Source organism: Salvelinus namaycush, chromosome 10 (genome assembly GCF_016432855.1).
Source record: "Salvelinus namaycush isolate Seneca chromosome 10, SaNama_1.0, whole genome shotgun sequence".
Taxonomy (NCBI): Eukaryota; Metazoa; Chordata; class Actinopteri; order Salmoniformes; family Salmonidae; genus Salvelinus; species Salvelinus namaycush.
In genome coordinates, this window is record NC_052316.1 from 33,802,965 (window position 1) to 33,819,514 (window position 16,550).

The following is a 16,550-nucleotide window of genomic DNA, read 5'->3' on the forward strand; positions in this document are numbered from 1 at the left end:
TTGTCAATCAGTGTTGCTTCCTAAGTGGACAGTTTGATTTCACAGAAGTGTGATTGACTTGGAGTTACATTGTGTTGTTTAAGTGTTCCCTTTATTTTTTTGAGCAGTGTATGTTTGTTCAGTGTAGAATACTATATGTAGGGATTTTACCTTCCTTTTTTTCTCACAGTCAGTATCAAAGTGGTCTTTTCTCTCTGCAGGCCTTTGCCCAAGCACCTTCACACTGCCGGTAGTAACGGGCGGTTTGGCACCATCCAGTGTCGTATCTCTCACTCAGCCCTCACCTCCCTACTGAGGGACTGGAGCAGCTTCGTTCTGGTGGAGGGATACTCATACGTCAAGCTCATATACAGGTAAGGAGGAATAGAGACTCATGGTAAATAGTTCACAATGTGGAATGAGACAGACCTGAGTTCAAATAGTATTATTCTTTTCTTTCAAATTCTTAAAGGGATACGTCAAGTTTTTGGCAATAAAGATCTTTAGCTACTTCCCCAGAGTCGGCTAAACTCATGGATACTATTTTTATGTCTCTGCTTGCAGTTTGAAGGAAGTTGCTAACTAGCGTTAGCGCAATTTCTAACTAGCGTTAGCGCAATGACTGAGAATCTACAGCATTGGCACGCAAAACTGCCACTAACTTCTGTACAACCCTTGAAATATCTATAGTACCAGTCCAAAGTTTGGACACACCTACTCATTCAAGGGTTTTTCTTTATTTGTACTATTTTCTACATTGTAGAATAATATTGAAGACATCAAAACTATGAAATAACACATATGGAATCATGTAATAACTAAAAAAGTGAAGAATCTCAAATATAAAATATATTTTGATTTGTTTAACAAAGTACCCACCCTTTGCCTTGATGACAGCTTTGCACACTCTTGGCATTCTGTCAACCACCAGCTTCATGAGGTAGTCACCTGGAATGCATTTCAATTTACAGGTGTGCCTTGTTAAAGTTAATTTGTGGAATTTCTTTCCTTAATGCGTTTGTGACAAGGTAGGGGTGGTATACAGAAGATAGCCCTATTTGGTAAAAGACCAAGTCCATATTATGGCAAGAACAGCTCAAATAAGCAAAGATAAACGACAGTCCATCATTACTTTAAGACATGAAGGTCAGTCAATGTGGAACATTTCAAGAACTTTGAAAGTTTCTTGTGCAGTCGCAAAAACCATCTGTCTATGATGAAACTGGCTCTCATCAGGCCTTCATGGTCAAATTGCTGCAAAGAAACCACTACTAAAGGACATCAATAAGAAGAAGAGACTTGCTTGGGCCAAGAAACATGAGCAATGGACATTAGACCATTGGAAATCTGTCCTTTGGTCTGATGAGTCCAAATTTTAGATTTTTGGTTGCAACCGCCATGTGTTTGTGAAACGCAGAGTAGGTGAATGGATGATCTCTGCATGTGTGGTTCCCACCGTGAAGCATGATGGTGTGGGGGTGCTTTGCTGGTGACCCTGTCTGTGATTTATTTAGAATTCAAGGCACACTTAACCAGCATGGCTACCACAGCATTCTGCAGCGATACGCCATCCTATTGTGTTTGCACCTAGAGGGACTATCATTTGTGTTTCAACAGGACAATGACCCAACACACCTCCAGGTTGTGTAAGGGATATTTGACCAAGAACGAGAGTGATGTTGTGCTGCATCAGATGACCTGGCCTCCACAATCACCTGACCTCAACTGAATTGAGATGGTTTGGGATGAGTTGGACTGCAGAGTGAAGGAAAAGCAGCCAATAAGTGCTCAGGCTATGTGGGAACTCCTTCAAGAGTGCTGGAAAAGCATTCCTCATTAAGCTGGTTGAGAGAATGCCGAGAGTGTGAAAAGCTGTCATCAAGGCAAAGGGTGGCTACTTTGAAGAATCTAAAATATATTTTCAGTTTAACACTTTTTTTTGTTTACTACATGATTCCATAGTTGTTATTTCATAGTTTTGATGTCTTCACTATTATTCTACAATGTAGAAAATAGTAACTTGAAGGAGCTGGTACAGTTTTGCCTTGAAGAATGGGCAAAAATCCCAGTGACAAGCTTATAGAGACATACCCCAGGAGACGTTCAGCCGTAATTGCTGCAAAAGGTGGCTCTGCAAAGTATTGACTTTCGGGGGGGGGGAATCCGTTTTTTTTGGTCTTATTTCTTGTTTGTTTCACAATAAAACATATTTTGCATCTTCAAAGTAGTAGGCATGTTGTGTAAATCAAATTATACAAACCCCCAACAAATCTGTTTTAGTTCCAGGTTAAGGCAACAAAATAGGAAAAATGGTAAGGGGGTGAATACTTTCGCAACCCACTATAGATAAAGGGCTTCGTTGCCCTTTAAGTATTTAAAAGGAAATATATATACTATTTGAACCTAGGTCTGTCTCACTCCTTCATTGCTAAAATCTCAATTCATCCCTTTTAAACTGTGATTGAATGAACCAATGGAAAAGTCTCAAAGGCAAAACCACTTGAAGCATATTCAATCACATGCACAAAGTATTTGAAAGAAAACATTCTATTTAAACACTTGTCAGGATTGAGATACAGTACATGACTTGAGTAAGATTTTAATGAATGTCCTGTCCCCAGTGCCTCTGACCAGCCCCCCAACTCCTTCTATCTGGTGCGTCTGATCTCCAAGCTCCCATGTATGGTTCTGAGGCTGGGCTTTCCTATCGGCACCCTGGCCCACACCAGGAACAAGGTACTGGACATGGTCTACACACCAAAAATACTTTTAACAATTTTTGAATAGATGATATATTTTTAATCTCGAGCTGTTCTTATTTCTCCTCACTGTATATGGTACTAACAAGCAGAGAGAAGTGTTTAGTACAAACTTGTGTGACTAGTAAAATATGTCACTCACTTGGTGAAAACATGACACCTTTTTCTCAGAATGCTGCAGACATCTGTTGGTATGACCTTTTGTTGCCATTTGTGTCAATGTTGTTTGTTAACTCATGGCTGAAGATGCTAGACTAATTCCTGAAATGCTAATTAAGGTAAGTGAACTAAACAGCTGTCTGTGAGGGAACTAACCTATCCTATTCTTCAGCTCAACCTTTTCTCTGCCCTCCATCTTCTAGATAGTGGATGAGTTGCGGGAGCAGATCCTGAGGCTTCGCTTCCCTCAGCGCATCCGGAACAAGGAGGCTACGCCCAAGAGGAAGATTCTGGGGCACGCCTCCCGCTCCAATTCCCCTCCTCTCCCTACTTCCAAACCTGCGTTGTCTGACCGGCCATGTATGGTTGTCCTCAACAAACCTCTGGAGAAACTGCTCATCAGGTCAATGGAATGTATTCAGATTTGTGCCTTGAGCATGGAAGTTACCCAGCAGGCACAACTGATTTGAAATAATGCTGGTTAACTTGCCATACCAAAGCAATTGGATGGTAGCATTTCAATTTACAGTCCTGTTTTCAAAGAAACAAACAAGTTTATTGATTTACTTATTGCTGTGTAATTACCATTTTATAATGTAATTTCTTAGGAAATATCTGGTTTCTGTACTGTAAAATTAAGTGATTCCAATTTATGTTTTCTTTCACGCTTTTTACTGTAGATTACAATTATTGAGGTCAAGAGACATAAAGCATCAGATTTGTTTGCATTATGAGTGCTCTGAATCTAACAGTGTCCAATCTCCCCCTGTAGCTACGATAAGCTCCCGTCAGACTTCCGGATGCCCTTCATTCTGAACATGGAGAACTTCACCCAGCTCCCCAGAATGACCGCGCCCCTCAGTATGGCAGCCAATCGCGCAGCCTCGTCCACCCTAGCGTCTCTTTCGCGCTACTTTCTCCACCAGCGCTGGGTCTGGACGGTGCAGGGCGGCCTTGGATCTACCGTTCCCCTGCAGGCTGTGGCTCATATACTGTCCATGCTGTCTGAGTGAGTCTCCCTGGCATATTTAATGTTACCTGTATCATGCACTATGTATGTAATGTTTTTGATGTGCTTTACACCCGTTTACCTGAATATATATATATGCTGGCATGCTTTATGACACAGAAATACTTTCCTGATGGATACAAGTCATCATTGTCATATCAGGGAGCTGTTAGGAAGTTCTTAGGGGTACTAACGTCTTGTGACTTGTTACCTGAAAGTGTGTTTTGATGTTCCTCCAGGATTCGCCTCTCTGAGGGCTTTCATTTTGCTGCCAGTGGAGATGGCGTAGTCAACATGGTGACTGAACTGCCAATGAAGGTGAGAGTAGAATGCTGACTGGCACTTAGAGACAAAGTATTTACTGAACTCATTACAAAAACAGTCCTTCAAGCCGATATGAACAGTTTGTACACACATTTTACAGAATGAAGTAAAATTGTTCAATCTAAACCAAACAAAACTCATGTATCATTATCTACATTAACACTGCAAAGATTAGGCCACACACATACACATATTCTTATCTGGACATATTGAGGCCAGACAGTTTACTGCACAGTGTTTGCATTGAATTCCTATACAAATCTCATGGTAAGAATGACTTGTGATGCTGTGCCTGTAGGGGATGCCAGAGGCGGTGGACGGAGAGAGTCACACCTGTATTGTCCAGTATATCCTGTTTCCACCTCACTCCACCTCTACCAAGGACAGGTGAGACTGAATTCTATTAAGTATTTAGCCACTGGTTCTATTGCTTTATTCCACACGTTCCACAATTTCAACACGTTCTCCAACATTATCTTCATATATTATCCAACAGTTGCATTTCTAAGAACAGTTACTTTTATTTCTAAGAACACTTTATAAGAACACTTTTGTTTCTGAGAACACTTTTATTTATGAGAACTATTACTTTTATTTATGAGAACTATTACTTTTATAAGGACTATAACCTTTATTTATAAGAACACTTATTTTTATTTATGAGAACACTTTTATTTATGAGAACACTATTTATGAGAACACTTTGAGAACACTATTTTTAACAACTGTAACCTTTATTTATAAGAACTGGGTTTTTTTACCGTTTGAATGCTTTGGTGCACGTTGCCATTGGGTATATTTCGCTGGTTATTTAGTCAGTTAATTGTGCTATTGCTGAATAAGCTTCCGTATGTCTCCTCCTGTCCTGACCCCTTGTCTTCTATCATGGGTCTCCAGTTTCTCCACAGACGATGACAATGATACAGAGGTGGAGGCCATCGATGTGGACACAGGGCTCAACCTGGTGACCGAGTGTTGGGTTGAGCCTCAGAGTAGGACAGTATGGAGCCCCAGAGACCAACACAGACACTTCCAGGAGCTCACCTACCAGGAGATACCCCAGGCGGTCAGTACCAATCGATCAATCAATGAAATTGGTCTTCTTATATTAGCAGTTGTCAGCTGTTGTCAAAGGTAGCTAGCTATTCAGTAGTAAAATCGCTGGGAGTTCCAATTCATGCGTTTGTATAGTATTACAATACTTATGAAGAGATGAGGTAAAGTTGAAATGTGTGTACAGATACGGCCAGAGGAGGAACGACTCTACGTCTGGATCCTCTCATCATTTGATTGTAAAAGTGAGTTAACTTTGTCCACAGATTTTCCCCCGGGATCTGGCCTCTGTGTCCACCATGATGACGTTTGAGTACCTGAGCCAGCTGTGCCAGAACAAGGAGCAGGTGTACCCTCCCGTCGGGGCAGGGGACCCCCCACCCTCTGAGGACTGCATCCACACCATTCCCTTCCAGTTTGACCTCATTGAGCTGCTGCCCAAGTGCCAACAGATAGAGATCTTCTTCCTCACTCTCAGCAGAGGTGAATGTTATAATGTCCTCAAGATCAAAATTTTTTCCAACATGAATTGATAAATTGTGGCAAATTTTGGTAATAGCCCAAATATGGGTCCCTCCTACTCTTCGTCCAACACCTTAGCCATTTATACCCGAAGAGGTCCAAACGTCTTGACGTGGTCACTACGTGTTGTCGCTACAATATTATGAAGATGAAAAGTAATGAAAATGTATTTGTTTGTATTGCAGTGGAGAATGAGGTGTCCCAGGGTGCCCCCTACCTGCCCAACGAGCTCCTGCTTAGTCTGTTCCACAGCAGCTTGCAAAACGAGCTCAGTGACCGGGAGATCACATTGGTTGACCATGAGAACGTCACCTTCATGCATCACATCTTAGACAGGGAACGAGACGGACATATTGCACCCTTCTCTCTACCTGTCATCAGAGGTAGGCATTCTAAATGTATGCTTCTGCTGTAAATTTGCTTGCTCTTTGGAGTCTAGACTGAGTTAATGTAAAGCACTTTATAAACACATGTTGACTGACTGAAAACAACAAAATCCTGCTCATGATTGTTTTAATTATGTAACATTTTATACTCCTGCACAAAATGACTTTTCTTTGTTACCTTCTCTTGACAGAGGAGTGCCTGAAACCTCCAGAGAGACAGGACACGGTGATGTCATTCCAAACTATAGAGAACAGTAAAGAAGTGACTGGATCCACCAGTACCCTGCAGGTAATCAATCAATCAAATTGAATTTAGAAAGCCCTTCTGACATCAGCTGATGTCACAAAGTGCTGTACAGAAACCCAGCCTAAAATCCCAAACGGCAAGCAATGTAGGTGTAGAAGCATGGTGCATCCTGGTAACGCACGTGTCCAGATGGAATTTGTGTTTGTGGCCCTGGCAACTGGACCTTTTTTAGAACACAATTATTTTGGTCTTACTGAGATTTACTGTCAGGGCCCAGGTCTGACAGAATATGTGCAGAAGATCTAGGTGCTGTTGTAGGCCCTCCTAGGTAGGTGATAGACGCACCAGATCATCAGCAAACAGTAAACTTTTGACTTTAGATTCTAGTAGGGTGAGACCGGGTGCTGCAAACTGTTTTAGTGCCCTCGCGAATTCGTTGATATATATGTTAAAGAAGGTGGGGCTTAAGCTGCATCCCTGTCTCACCCCACGGCCCTGTGGAAAGAAATTTGTGTTTTTTTGCCTATTTTAACCGCACACTTGTTGCTTGTGTACATGTATCTTATAATGTCGTATGTTTTTCCCCCAACACCACTTTCCATCAATTTGTATAGCAGACCCTCATGCCAACTTGAGTCAAAGGCTTTTTTGAAATCAATAAAGCATGAGAAGACTTTTGTTTTTGTTTTGTTTGTTTTTCAATTTGGGTGTGCAGGGTGAAGGCGCATATCCCACGGTAGTAATTGGGGTCAAATTTGTCTCCACTTTTGTGGATTGGGGTGATCAGTCCTTGGTTCCAAATATTGGGGACAATGCCAGAGCTAAGGATGATGTTAAAGAGTTTTAGTATAGCCAATTGGAATTTGTTGTCTGCATATTTGATCATTTCATTGAGGATACCATCAACTCCACAGGCCTTTTTGGGTTTTTATTTTGTCCTGTAGTTCATTCAATGTAATTGGAGAATCCAGTGGGTTCTGGTAGTCTTTAGTAGTTGATTCTAAGATTTTTCTTTGATCATGTACATGTTTTAGCTGTTCTTTGTTATAGGGCCAAAAAGATTGTAGAAGTGGTTTACCCATACATCTCCATTTTGGATAGATAACTCTTTGTGTTGTTGTTTAGTGTTTCCAATATTTCAAGAAGTGGTTAGAGTCTATGGATTCTTCAATTACATTGAGCTGATTTCTGTGCTGTTCTTTTTCCGTAGTGTATTTCTGTATTGTTTAAGTGATTCACCATAGCGAAGGCGTAGACTCAGGTTTTCTGGGTCTTTAAGTTTTTGGTTGGACAGGTTTCTCAATTTCTTTCTTAGATATTTGCATTCTTTCAAACCATTTATCATTGTTAATTTTCTTCGGTTTTGTGTTTGACAGTTTTAGATTTGATAGAGAAGCTGAGAGGTCAAATACACAGTTTAGGTTTTCTACTGCCAAGTTTACACCTTCACTATTACAGTGGAACTTTTTGTTCAGGAAGTTGTCTAAAAGGGATTGAATTTATTGTTGCCTAATTGTTTTTGGTAGGTTTCCACACTAAATTCCTTCAGGGGAACGAGCAATGCCGTTGGTTCACAAATGTGGTTCACATTTTTATATATATATTTTTTGTACTTTTTTTCCCCTTCACATTTTCAAACAGTCCATTTATATTTTCCAATGGGGCTATACATTTGGGTGAGTTTTTTTTCTCGTCTGAGTAGCCTTGTTTCACTGCCAAAAATAAAATTAAACCATCTAGTGTTCAGCAAAATAACAACACAATGTCAAATACAGATAGCCTAGTCAAATAATTAACATCCAATTACATTAACCTTTACTCTCTCTCGGGAATTCCACTAAAGGTCCGTATGTAGCCAAACATAGCTGCTGCTCATGTTGGTATCTGTACTGATGGCACAAAAGCCATGACAGGGAGATATAGTGGAGTGGTAACGCATGTGCAAGCAGTTGCTCCCGACGCCACTTGTGTACACTGCAGCATCCACAAGAGGCTCTTGCTGCCAAGGGAATGCCTGACAGCCTGAAATACGTTTTGGACACTACAGTGAAAATGGTTAACTTTGTTAAAGCAAGGCCCCTGAACTCTCATGTATTTTCTGCACTATGCAATGATATGGGCAGCGACCATGTAACACTTTTACAACATACAGAAGTGGGCTGTTTATCAAGGGGCAAAGTATTGACACGTTTTTTTGAATTGAGAGAAGATCTTAAAGTTTTCTTTACTGACCATAATTTTTACTTGTCTGACTGCTTGCATGATGACGTTATTCTTCCACGACTGGCCTATCTGGGTGATGTTTTTCTCACCCGAATGAACAGAATCTAGGATTACAGGGACTCTCCGCAACTATATTCAATGTGCAGGACAAAATTGAGGCTATGATTAAGAAGTTGGAGCTCTTCTCTGTCTGCATTAAAAAGGACAACACACAGGTCTTTCCATCATTGTATGATTTTTTGTGTGCAAATGAACTCAAGCTTACGGACAATGTCAAATGTGATACAGTGAAGCACCTGAGTGAGTTGGATGCGTAATTACGCAGGTACTTTCCCGAAATGGATGACACAAACAACTGAATTCGTTATCCCTTTTATTCCCTGCCTCCAGTCCACTTACCGATATCTGAACAAGAGAGCCTCATCAAAATTGCAACAAGCGGTTCTGTGAAAATTGAATTTAATCAGAAACCTAGAGAGGAACTAGGCTATGAGGTGTGGCCAGTCCTCTTCTGGTTGTGCCGGGTGGAGATTATAACAAAACATGGCCAAGATGTTCAAATGTTCACAGTGGTTGTAGAGGATGCAACAGGTCAGGTTATTAACCTGCACCCTTCAGGTTATTAACCTGCACCCTTCAGGTTATTAACTTGTACCCTTCAGGTAGTAACTTGTACCCTTCAGGTAAACCTTTTAACCAGTCTGCCTTCTCTCTTTGAGGAGAGAAATCCAGAAGGTTCCTCCTTGGCGTTGAGATCAGTTTTATGAAACGCAAAAACAATGTAAAACCACCAATGGGTCACAGGTTCTGCTTTTGGTGTCCAGGCATGTTTTACACTACCCTCTTCTTCCTCTCATTATTGAAGCTTTGTCCTCCTTGGGAAATACTCCTTTTGTCTATTCTATTTTGTAACACTTGTCATCTCTGTGCGTTTGTCCCCTCTTTCGCTCAGAGTTTCAGCAATGCAGACCTGGTGGACGAGGAGTCAGTCCCAGTGGAGAGGGATGGGTCTACCCCTCAGTGGAAGTGTTACGCCAAGTACATCAGCCCCCAACAGATCCTCCTCACCTTCCTCCCTGACACCTTCACAGGTAGGCCTGGTATGCTATACCCCCTGTTCCTTTCTGGGAACTGGTCTAGTCACAGGTAGATAAAATCCACTTCTGTGCTCTGCTGTATTTGTCTGATGTGCAAATAGGACAGAATTACAACTCTTTCTACTCATTACTCAAGTGGGGGCTCTGCTCTAGTCATAGGAATCCTATGTATTTAGGCTAGCTACCAGCCTAGTATCATGTGCTAGTTTTAACCCGCTTATCACCAGAAAGTGGTATTGCTACAGTGCCGTGTGTTTTATAGATGTTAGTAACATTACCGTGTCAATAAAGCTCTGAGCGTTGTTGTTTTCTCTGCAGATGTCCAGATGTTGATGTCATCTGGGCTGGATACAGAGCCCCAGGGTAATGGAGAAGATGATGACACCCTGATTATCAGCAACAAATCACAGGCCGATTCTCACGCTGTCTCCACCAATGGGCTGGATGGTGGGTTGACTGGCGAGCTGATGTCCCCTCTGCTTTCCCCTGGTGGTGGTGGTCCTGTGGGACCCCGGTCGCGCCTGCTCTCCCCTGGATCTGGGAGCTCCACGATGGAGCATGACAACTGGGAGAGCCGGCCCTCTGAGCCAGAAAATGGCACTAAAGGTGCATTTATATTATTCTTAGTCTGTTGCTTCCAACATACATACCTCTTCACCAACCCCATCTCTACCCCTCTCTCTCTCCCTCTCCCTCTCCCTCTCCCTCTCCCTCTCCCTCTCCCTCTACCTCTACCTCTACCTCTACCTCTACCTCTACCTCTACCTCTCCCTCCCTCTACCTCAGCAATAACATAATATTACTGTTGTGGAAGGGAAAGGATGGGGCTCCCAGAACAAATTGTGTTTATTTTGCTTTCTGGCGTCACGCTGAAATGAATCCCCCCTCTCTAGTTGTAGCTGTAAATGATTCTCTCTCTACCCCTCTCTCCACTTCTCTCTCTTTCTCCCTCCTTTCTCGCTCTCTCTATCCCTCCCTCTCTCAGGTGTGGATGAGAGGGATGGGGTGCAGTTTGCTGAGCCCCAGAAGGGAGACTTCCACATCACGTTCAGTAGCCAGGTGTCCCAGCAGAGCTCAGGGGACCTGTCTCATCCGTGCTGCCCTGTATACGTCTATAACTGTTCCCTGGACTCTCTGAAGGACCAGCTAGTCCATCCCCACTTCAACAGGCAGCCAAGGGACATCTTCTTCAGGTATCCAGTAACACACACACTTGGGCTACTGATGGGAAGCACATCTGTGTTCAATAGTATTTGTTTTCTTTCAAGTACTTTATCTGCACTTGATTGAGCTTGCCTGACACCATGGAACTAATGGAATATTCTCAGCAGTGGAAATATAGCAATCTGGGACACTGGGCAGGCTCAATCGAAATCTCCAAGTATTATGAGGAACAAATAGAATTTCAACCCAGGTCCGGGGAATCGGAATAGGCCAGATCCAAGGCACTGTGTATGCCATCACTCATATGTGACTGACTCTTGAAACTCTCTGTCAAAGGTCCTACCATGTCATACCTGATTATACCCTTCATAAGTTTACCCTTCACTCAACATTGGTTGCCAGCAAGGTCATTGTGGTTACCTGAGCCCCATGCTGATGTTGTTTTCCTTTACTATGGTGATAAATAGACCTCAAGACGCTGACTCCTAGGAGATGCATCAGCAGATGAAGTTCAGGTAGCACAACACTGCTAGCTTACTGCTGCTTCCATCATCCTTCCTGTCTCCTCATCTGGTGAGATCCATCTCAATTCATCTGTCCTCAATTCCTTGCATCTTTGCTTTGAGGGCATAGGGGATGGGACCAATACGGTTGAGAAGGAGGTGAGGGGAAAGGATGCAAGGAGTCATGGAAAGATTAACTGAGCTGTGGTATTTCGGATCGGTGCCTGTGGGAGGAGCTTAGGCCTAATCACATGCTCCCATCTCTGTTTTCAGACCAGGGAGAGGCTCCTGGGGTTGAGTAAATCACTATCTCACTCCAGGCTTGTGTTGCTATGGGGATGTTGGTATCTACCTCCAGAGAAGACTGTCGCCTCTAGACATACTTGAAGGCTTGACTCCACAAAGCATGACCCTTATATTTGCTGGAGCTCCTAGCTTCTTTTAGGAGGCCGTCTCTCTGTCTACAGTCATGTACTAATGGGTAGAACTGCCAAAAGTCAACATGTCTGCTGTGTGAACTGGCAATATCTTACTTATTGTAGGTTCCCAGGTTCTTGCAGTTAGGGTCGTTTTGTCTGAGATTTGCAGACCCTACTAGCATTGTGCTATGACAATCTCTCCTCTTAGCCTATGATAAAAACTTTTTTTTTAATGGATAAACAAGTTTCTTTGTACTCTTTTTTTTTTGTCATCTGTGAAATCTGGGAATTATACACTTGTGTATCATGGTACATGTTTGACTGTGTTGACCTCCGATGAACATTAGACACAAAGTATTGCCATATTGGATACATTTTCTTAACTGCTTATTTCCCCACTTAAAAAGCATTCTTTGGAGCTCTAATGTTGTGGAGTGTCCCCTTAACCTCAAGTGAATAGACTTTAACAGCAGCCTCTTCACCTCAATGCATAATGCAGCATTATATGGAGCTGGACTGTGTGTTTTTTTTTCTAACGGAGATTAAAGATCAGAGATTTGTGTTTTTTATGACTTGTGATTAGAGACTGTGTTTGTAAGGAGATATGCAGCGTGTTAAAATAACTGTTATATTTAATGATTAGGCTATGCTCCCTCCTTTCTACGGCTTGTATGGTTCTCTGACAGATTTACTACTGGGCTTCCTGATTCTGAGTGTGCTTCTCTTCCTCTTATTCTGTAACAGTGTTGGTGTGGTTGTGTGTGTGTGTCTCTGTCTGTCTGATGTCTGTCCCCTTCCCTCCCAACAGGTCTCTATCTCAGGAACGCAGCAGCACCTCCTCCTGGACAGACCTGATGTCGCAGCCTCATAAACACAAGGAACTGGCCAACTACTGCAGCCTGCTACAGGAGCACTACAACCACAGCTACGTCAAAGGTAATGCACTACCACCACAGCTACGTCAAAGGCAATGCACTACCACCACAGCTACGTCAAAGGCAATGCACTACCACCACAGCTACGTCAAAGGCAATGCACTACCACCACAGCTACGTCAAAGGCAATGCACTACCACCACAGCTACGTCAAAGGCAATGCACTACCACCACAGCTACGTCAAAGGCAATGCACTACCACCACAGCTACGTCAAAGGCAATGCACTACCACCACAGCTACGTCAAAGGCAATGCACTACCACCACAGCTACGTCAAAGGCAATGCACTACCACCACAGCTACGTCAAAGGCAATGCACTACCACCACAGCTACGTCAAAGGCAATGCACTACCACCACAGCTACGTCAAAGGCAATGCACTACCACCACAGCTACGTCAAAGGTCATCTCAGAACCAATAATTAAATCTTGATTTGAACCAATTCTATATTAAAATCTTTGATTCTGGGGGTGGAAGTTTTCAAATTTGAACTAAAGGGAACAGGAAAGGAAGTCTCCATCCCTCTCAAAGCCTCTGCCAAAGACTGTCGCCAGTGCCTTCCTTGGCCCCTATGTCAGATTATGCAAGTATCGCTGACAGACGTTAACATTTATGGTAAACATCCTGTCATGAGAGTCTACGTCAAAGGTGACTAGTCCAGTCTGACTGCTTAATCATTCTGTGTAGCTAGTATTTGACCAGACGTCACAAAACCCTTAACTGCTCAGGAAATGAAATGCTGTGCTTCTCTGCTCTGGCTCGTAAATGACTGAGGCATTGAGGAGACCAATGATACTTTTCCCTGCTTTATGACACTAAAGGGAAATGAGATGGGAGGAGAGGTGTGCATGGGGGTCCTGTGTGGCTCAGTTGGTAGAGCATGGCCTTGCAACGCCAAGGTTGTGGGGTTCGATTCCAAGGGGGACCAGTAACAAAGGAAGTATGTATGCACTCACTACTGTAAGTTGCTCTAAATGAGAGCATCTGCTAAATGACCAAAATGTAAAAAAGATGATTATTGGCTCGTAGCTGACTATCTCTGCGGGTCCCAAATGGCACCATATTCCCTATATAGTGCGTTACTTTTGACAAGAGCCCTATATGCCTGTGACTTCTTGATACACATACAGGCAGGCCCTTCAATAGCACCTCCACTTTTACCGAGACGTGTTTAGGGCACGTGTTTAAGCTGTCATTTCAGGAGTGGCTATTCAGAAGCGTCTGTAAACACACACACACACACACACACACTAGAAGACTTACATTGGTGCACGTTTCCGGTGCTGACTGTCTGTCATGCAGATATAGTGATGCCATGGCAGCATCTCTTCTCTCACTGCTGAGTCGAGAGGTTAACCCAAAATCTATACCCTGTGGTACTGAAAATGCATCATTAATTTTATTTGGATGTAGTTTATAAAAAATGTATTGACTAATTTGTTAGGGTTTATTTCCTTTTTTTATTGATCTTGTCTCATCGCTGAAACTCCCCAACGGGCTCAGTAGAGGCGACGGTGGATTCATGCATCCTCCGAAACATGACCTGTCTAACCGCGCTCCTTAACACCCGCCAGCTTAACCCAGAAGCCAGCCACACCAATGTGTCGGAGGAAACACCGTACAACTGGCGCCCAGGGTCAACCTGCAGGTGCCCGGCTCGCCACATGGAGGCGCTAGAGCCAAGTAAAGCCCCCGTGGCCAAACCCTCCCCTAACCAGGATGACGCTAGGCCAATTGTGCGCTGTCCTATGGGACTCCCGGCCACGGCCGGTTGTGGCACAGCCCGGGAATGAACCTGGGTCTGTAGTAACTCCTCTAGCGGACCGCTGCGCCCACTCGGCCCTTATTTCCTAATTTTTTTAATAAAATATAGACGTGGTAGATTTATTGTGCTGTACTTGGCTGATCTAAACGTAGAATAGTTTGTCAGATTCGTATTTGAGAATGTAGGGGAAGGTTGTGATGATGTAGTAGCTCAGTGTGGGGCTCTTTCTCAATTAATCTTTCCTCACATCCTGTCTCATCACCTCCTATTCAGATCATATTGGAAGAGGTCCACTTGTAAGTTCTCCTTTAATGCAGTTGAGAAGGAGGCGAAGAGATAAGACGTGAGGAATCGTGGAAAGATTAATTAAGACACAGCAGGCGTGTATTTGAAGTGTGTGAGTGTGTTTTCTCTCCATTCCTGAGGTGTGTACCGCAGCCTACAGCAGTCCTACAACATCAGTTCCCAGGACGTGTTGACAGCCATGTACTACTGTGAGGAGTCTCTCCAGGAGATAGACATCACTTCCTTCCTCCAGACACTCTGCGGACACATCCGGGAGTTCCAGGAGAGCCATGGAGACGGAGGGGTAAGGGTTCACAGCAGCACCCCTTCCACCTTCACCATCGGAGATGCAGAGGAGGACCGGGTTGCCAAGAGGGGACCCATGGCCTCCTCATCCAGGTACTACTGGGACCTACAGAGCTGTTATCCGTTTAAAAAAGTTGAAATACTTGACTGGTATGTTGTGTGCTTGACTGGTATGTTGTCTCCGGCTGGAGCAGCCTTGTAATTACCAAATAAATTCCATCAATCAAACAATCTGGAGTTTGCACTTTTAGGACTGTCCTTGACAAGTTAAAACCAAGGTCAGTTGACGTATTTAAAATATTTGATATAGCTATTTGACCCCGGTCTGCTACAAAATGATCTGCATGGACACATGGGGAAAGAGCATGTTATCTGACCTTGGTCAAGAGCTGAATTCACACAGAGTGGGTCCCTTCAAGACCTTTGGGACACAAACAAACATTTTGTTTTGGTTTGGTTGGTTGGTTTGTTTTGGTACATGTTGGGTTCAGGCCATTGATTGCCAGTAGTGAATGGTGCTCTAAGTAAACATGATGACCTTGTATCTGCAAGTATTGAGATGGAGGACGTGAGTGAGGCAGAGTCCAGAGGGAAGACTTTGGCCCCCACCTCCTGGCTAGGCCTGGACGAACCCCCCAGGACCACCAGGATACCAGAGTTCCCTCTGTCCCTCCTCTACCTGCAGCAGAAGTGTGAGGTCTTCCCTGACCTGCACAAAATCATACAGGTAAACAACTGAAGGATAGAGGATGTAGAAATGGATTGTTACAATTTGATATTCTTGTTATAGAACAGTTTTAAAGATAGCTAATGCCTGTATTCAACAGGACAAATTCATGGAAATTAGTGCTCAGTACTTCAAGACCGTACCTTCTCATCCCCACTACTTCTACTACTGCCCAGCATCATCGAAGAAAGAGGTATGTGTATGTTATAGTGTTGTCACGATACCAACATTTTACTAATGATACGATACCAGGTCAAGTATCATGATAACCAGTAGTGTCGCAATACCACGAGTGGAAAAAATTCAGTGGCCTAGCATCCTGTTTGCCCTGTCATCCGAACACTTGTTCCCGTTTTCTAAACGTTATGCGCATGTGCTATGCAAAAAACCTGTCAATGATCTTCACACTTCTACTCAATACAACACATATTGAATTAACTTGACACTGTTCACTGTATCATAGAATACTACATGGTGGCTGATTTGCTCATATTTACAAAGGCCTACCTGTGATTTGGCTGGAGGAATTGGAGCAAGGAATATATACTGGACATGCATAATGATCTGCATGTCAATGTGAAAACACTGCATGAAACCTTCTTTACTCTTCAGTTAACCCTCCCTCCCTCTCATAAACACACTCGCTCTCCCACAAACACATACACAAATGTTAGGCACCCAACAGA

The 16,550-nt window shown here is 43.2% G+C and overlaps 1 protein-coding gene across 1 annotated transcript in view; it reads left to right on the top strand.

Annotated features, from left to right (window-relative positions):
* The window catches only part of LOC120054317 (KICSTOR complex protein SZT2-like), a 153,516-nt gene that overhangs the window by 31,121 nt on the left and 105,845 nt on the right, over positions 1-16,550 (top strand). Inside the window, exons 14-29 of the mRNA XM_039001731.1 lie at positions 201-353; positions 2,601-2,715; positions 3,101-3,300; positions 3,670-3,906; positions 4,146-4,224; positions 4,529-4,617; positions 5,128-5,296; positions 5,550-5,766; positions 5,991-6,188; positions 6,383-6,480; positions 9,614-9,752; positions 10,077-10,364; positions 10,744-10,951; positions 12,653-12,780; positions 14,972-15,335; positions 15,690-15,864. Of these exons, the coding sequence (XP_038857659.1) occupies positions 201-353; positions 2,601-2,715; positions 3,101-3,300; positions 3,670-3,906; positions 4,146-4,224; positions 4,529-4,617; positions 5,128-5,296; positions 5,550-5,766; positions 5,991-6,188; positions 6,383-6,480; positions 9,614-9,752; positions 10,077-10,364; positions 10,744-10,951; positions 12,653-12,780; positions 14,972-15,335; positions 15,690-15,864 (2,857 nt within the window). The remainder of the gene's footprint in view (positions 1-200; positions 354-2,600; positions 2,716-3,100; positions 3,301-3,669; positions 3,907-4,145; positions 4,225-4,528; positions 4,618-5,127; positions 5,297-5,549; positions 5,767-5,990; positions 6,189-6,382; positions 6,481-9,613; positions 9,753-10,076; positions 10,365-10,743; positions 10,952-12,652; positions 12,781-14,971; positions 15,336-15,689; positions 15,865-16,550) is intronic.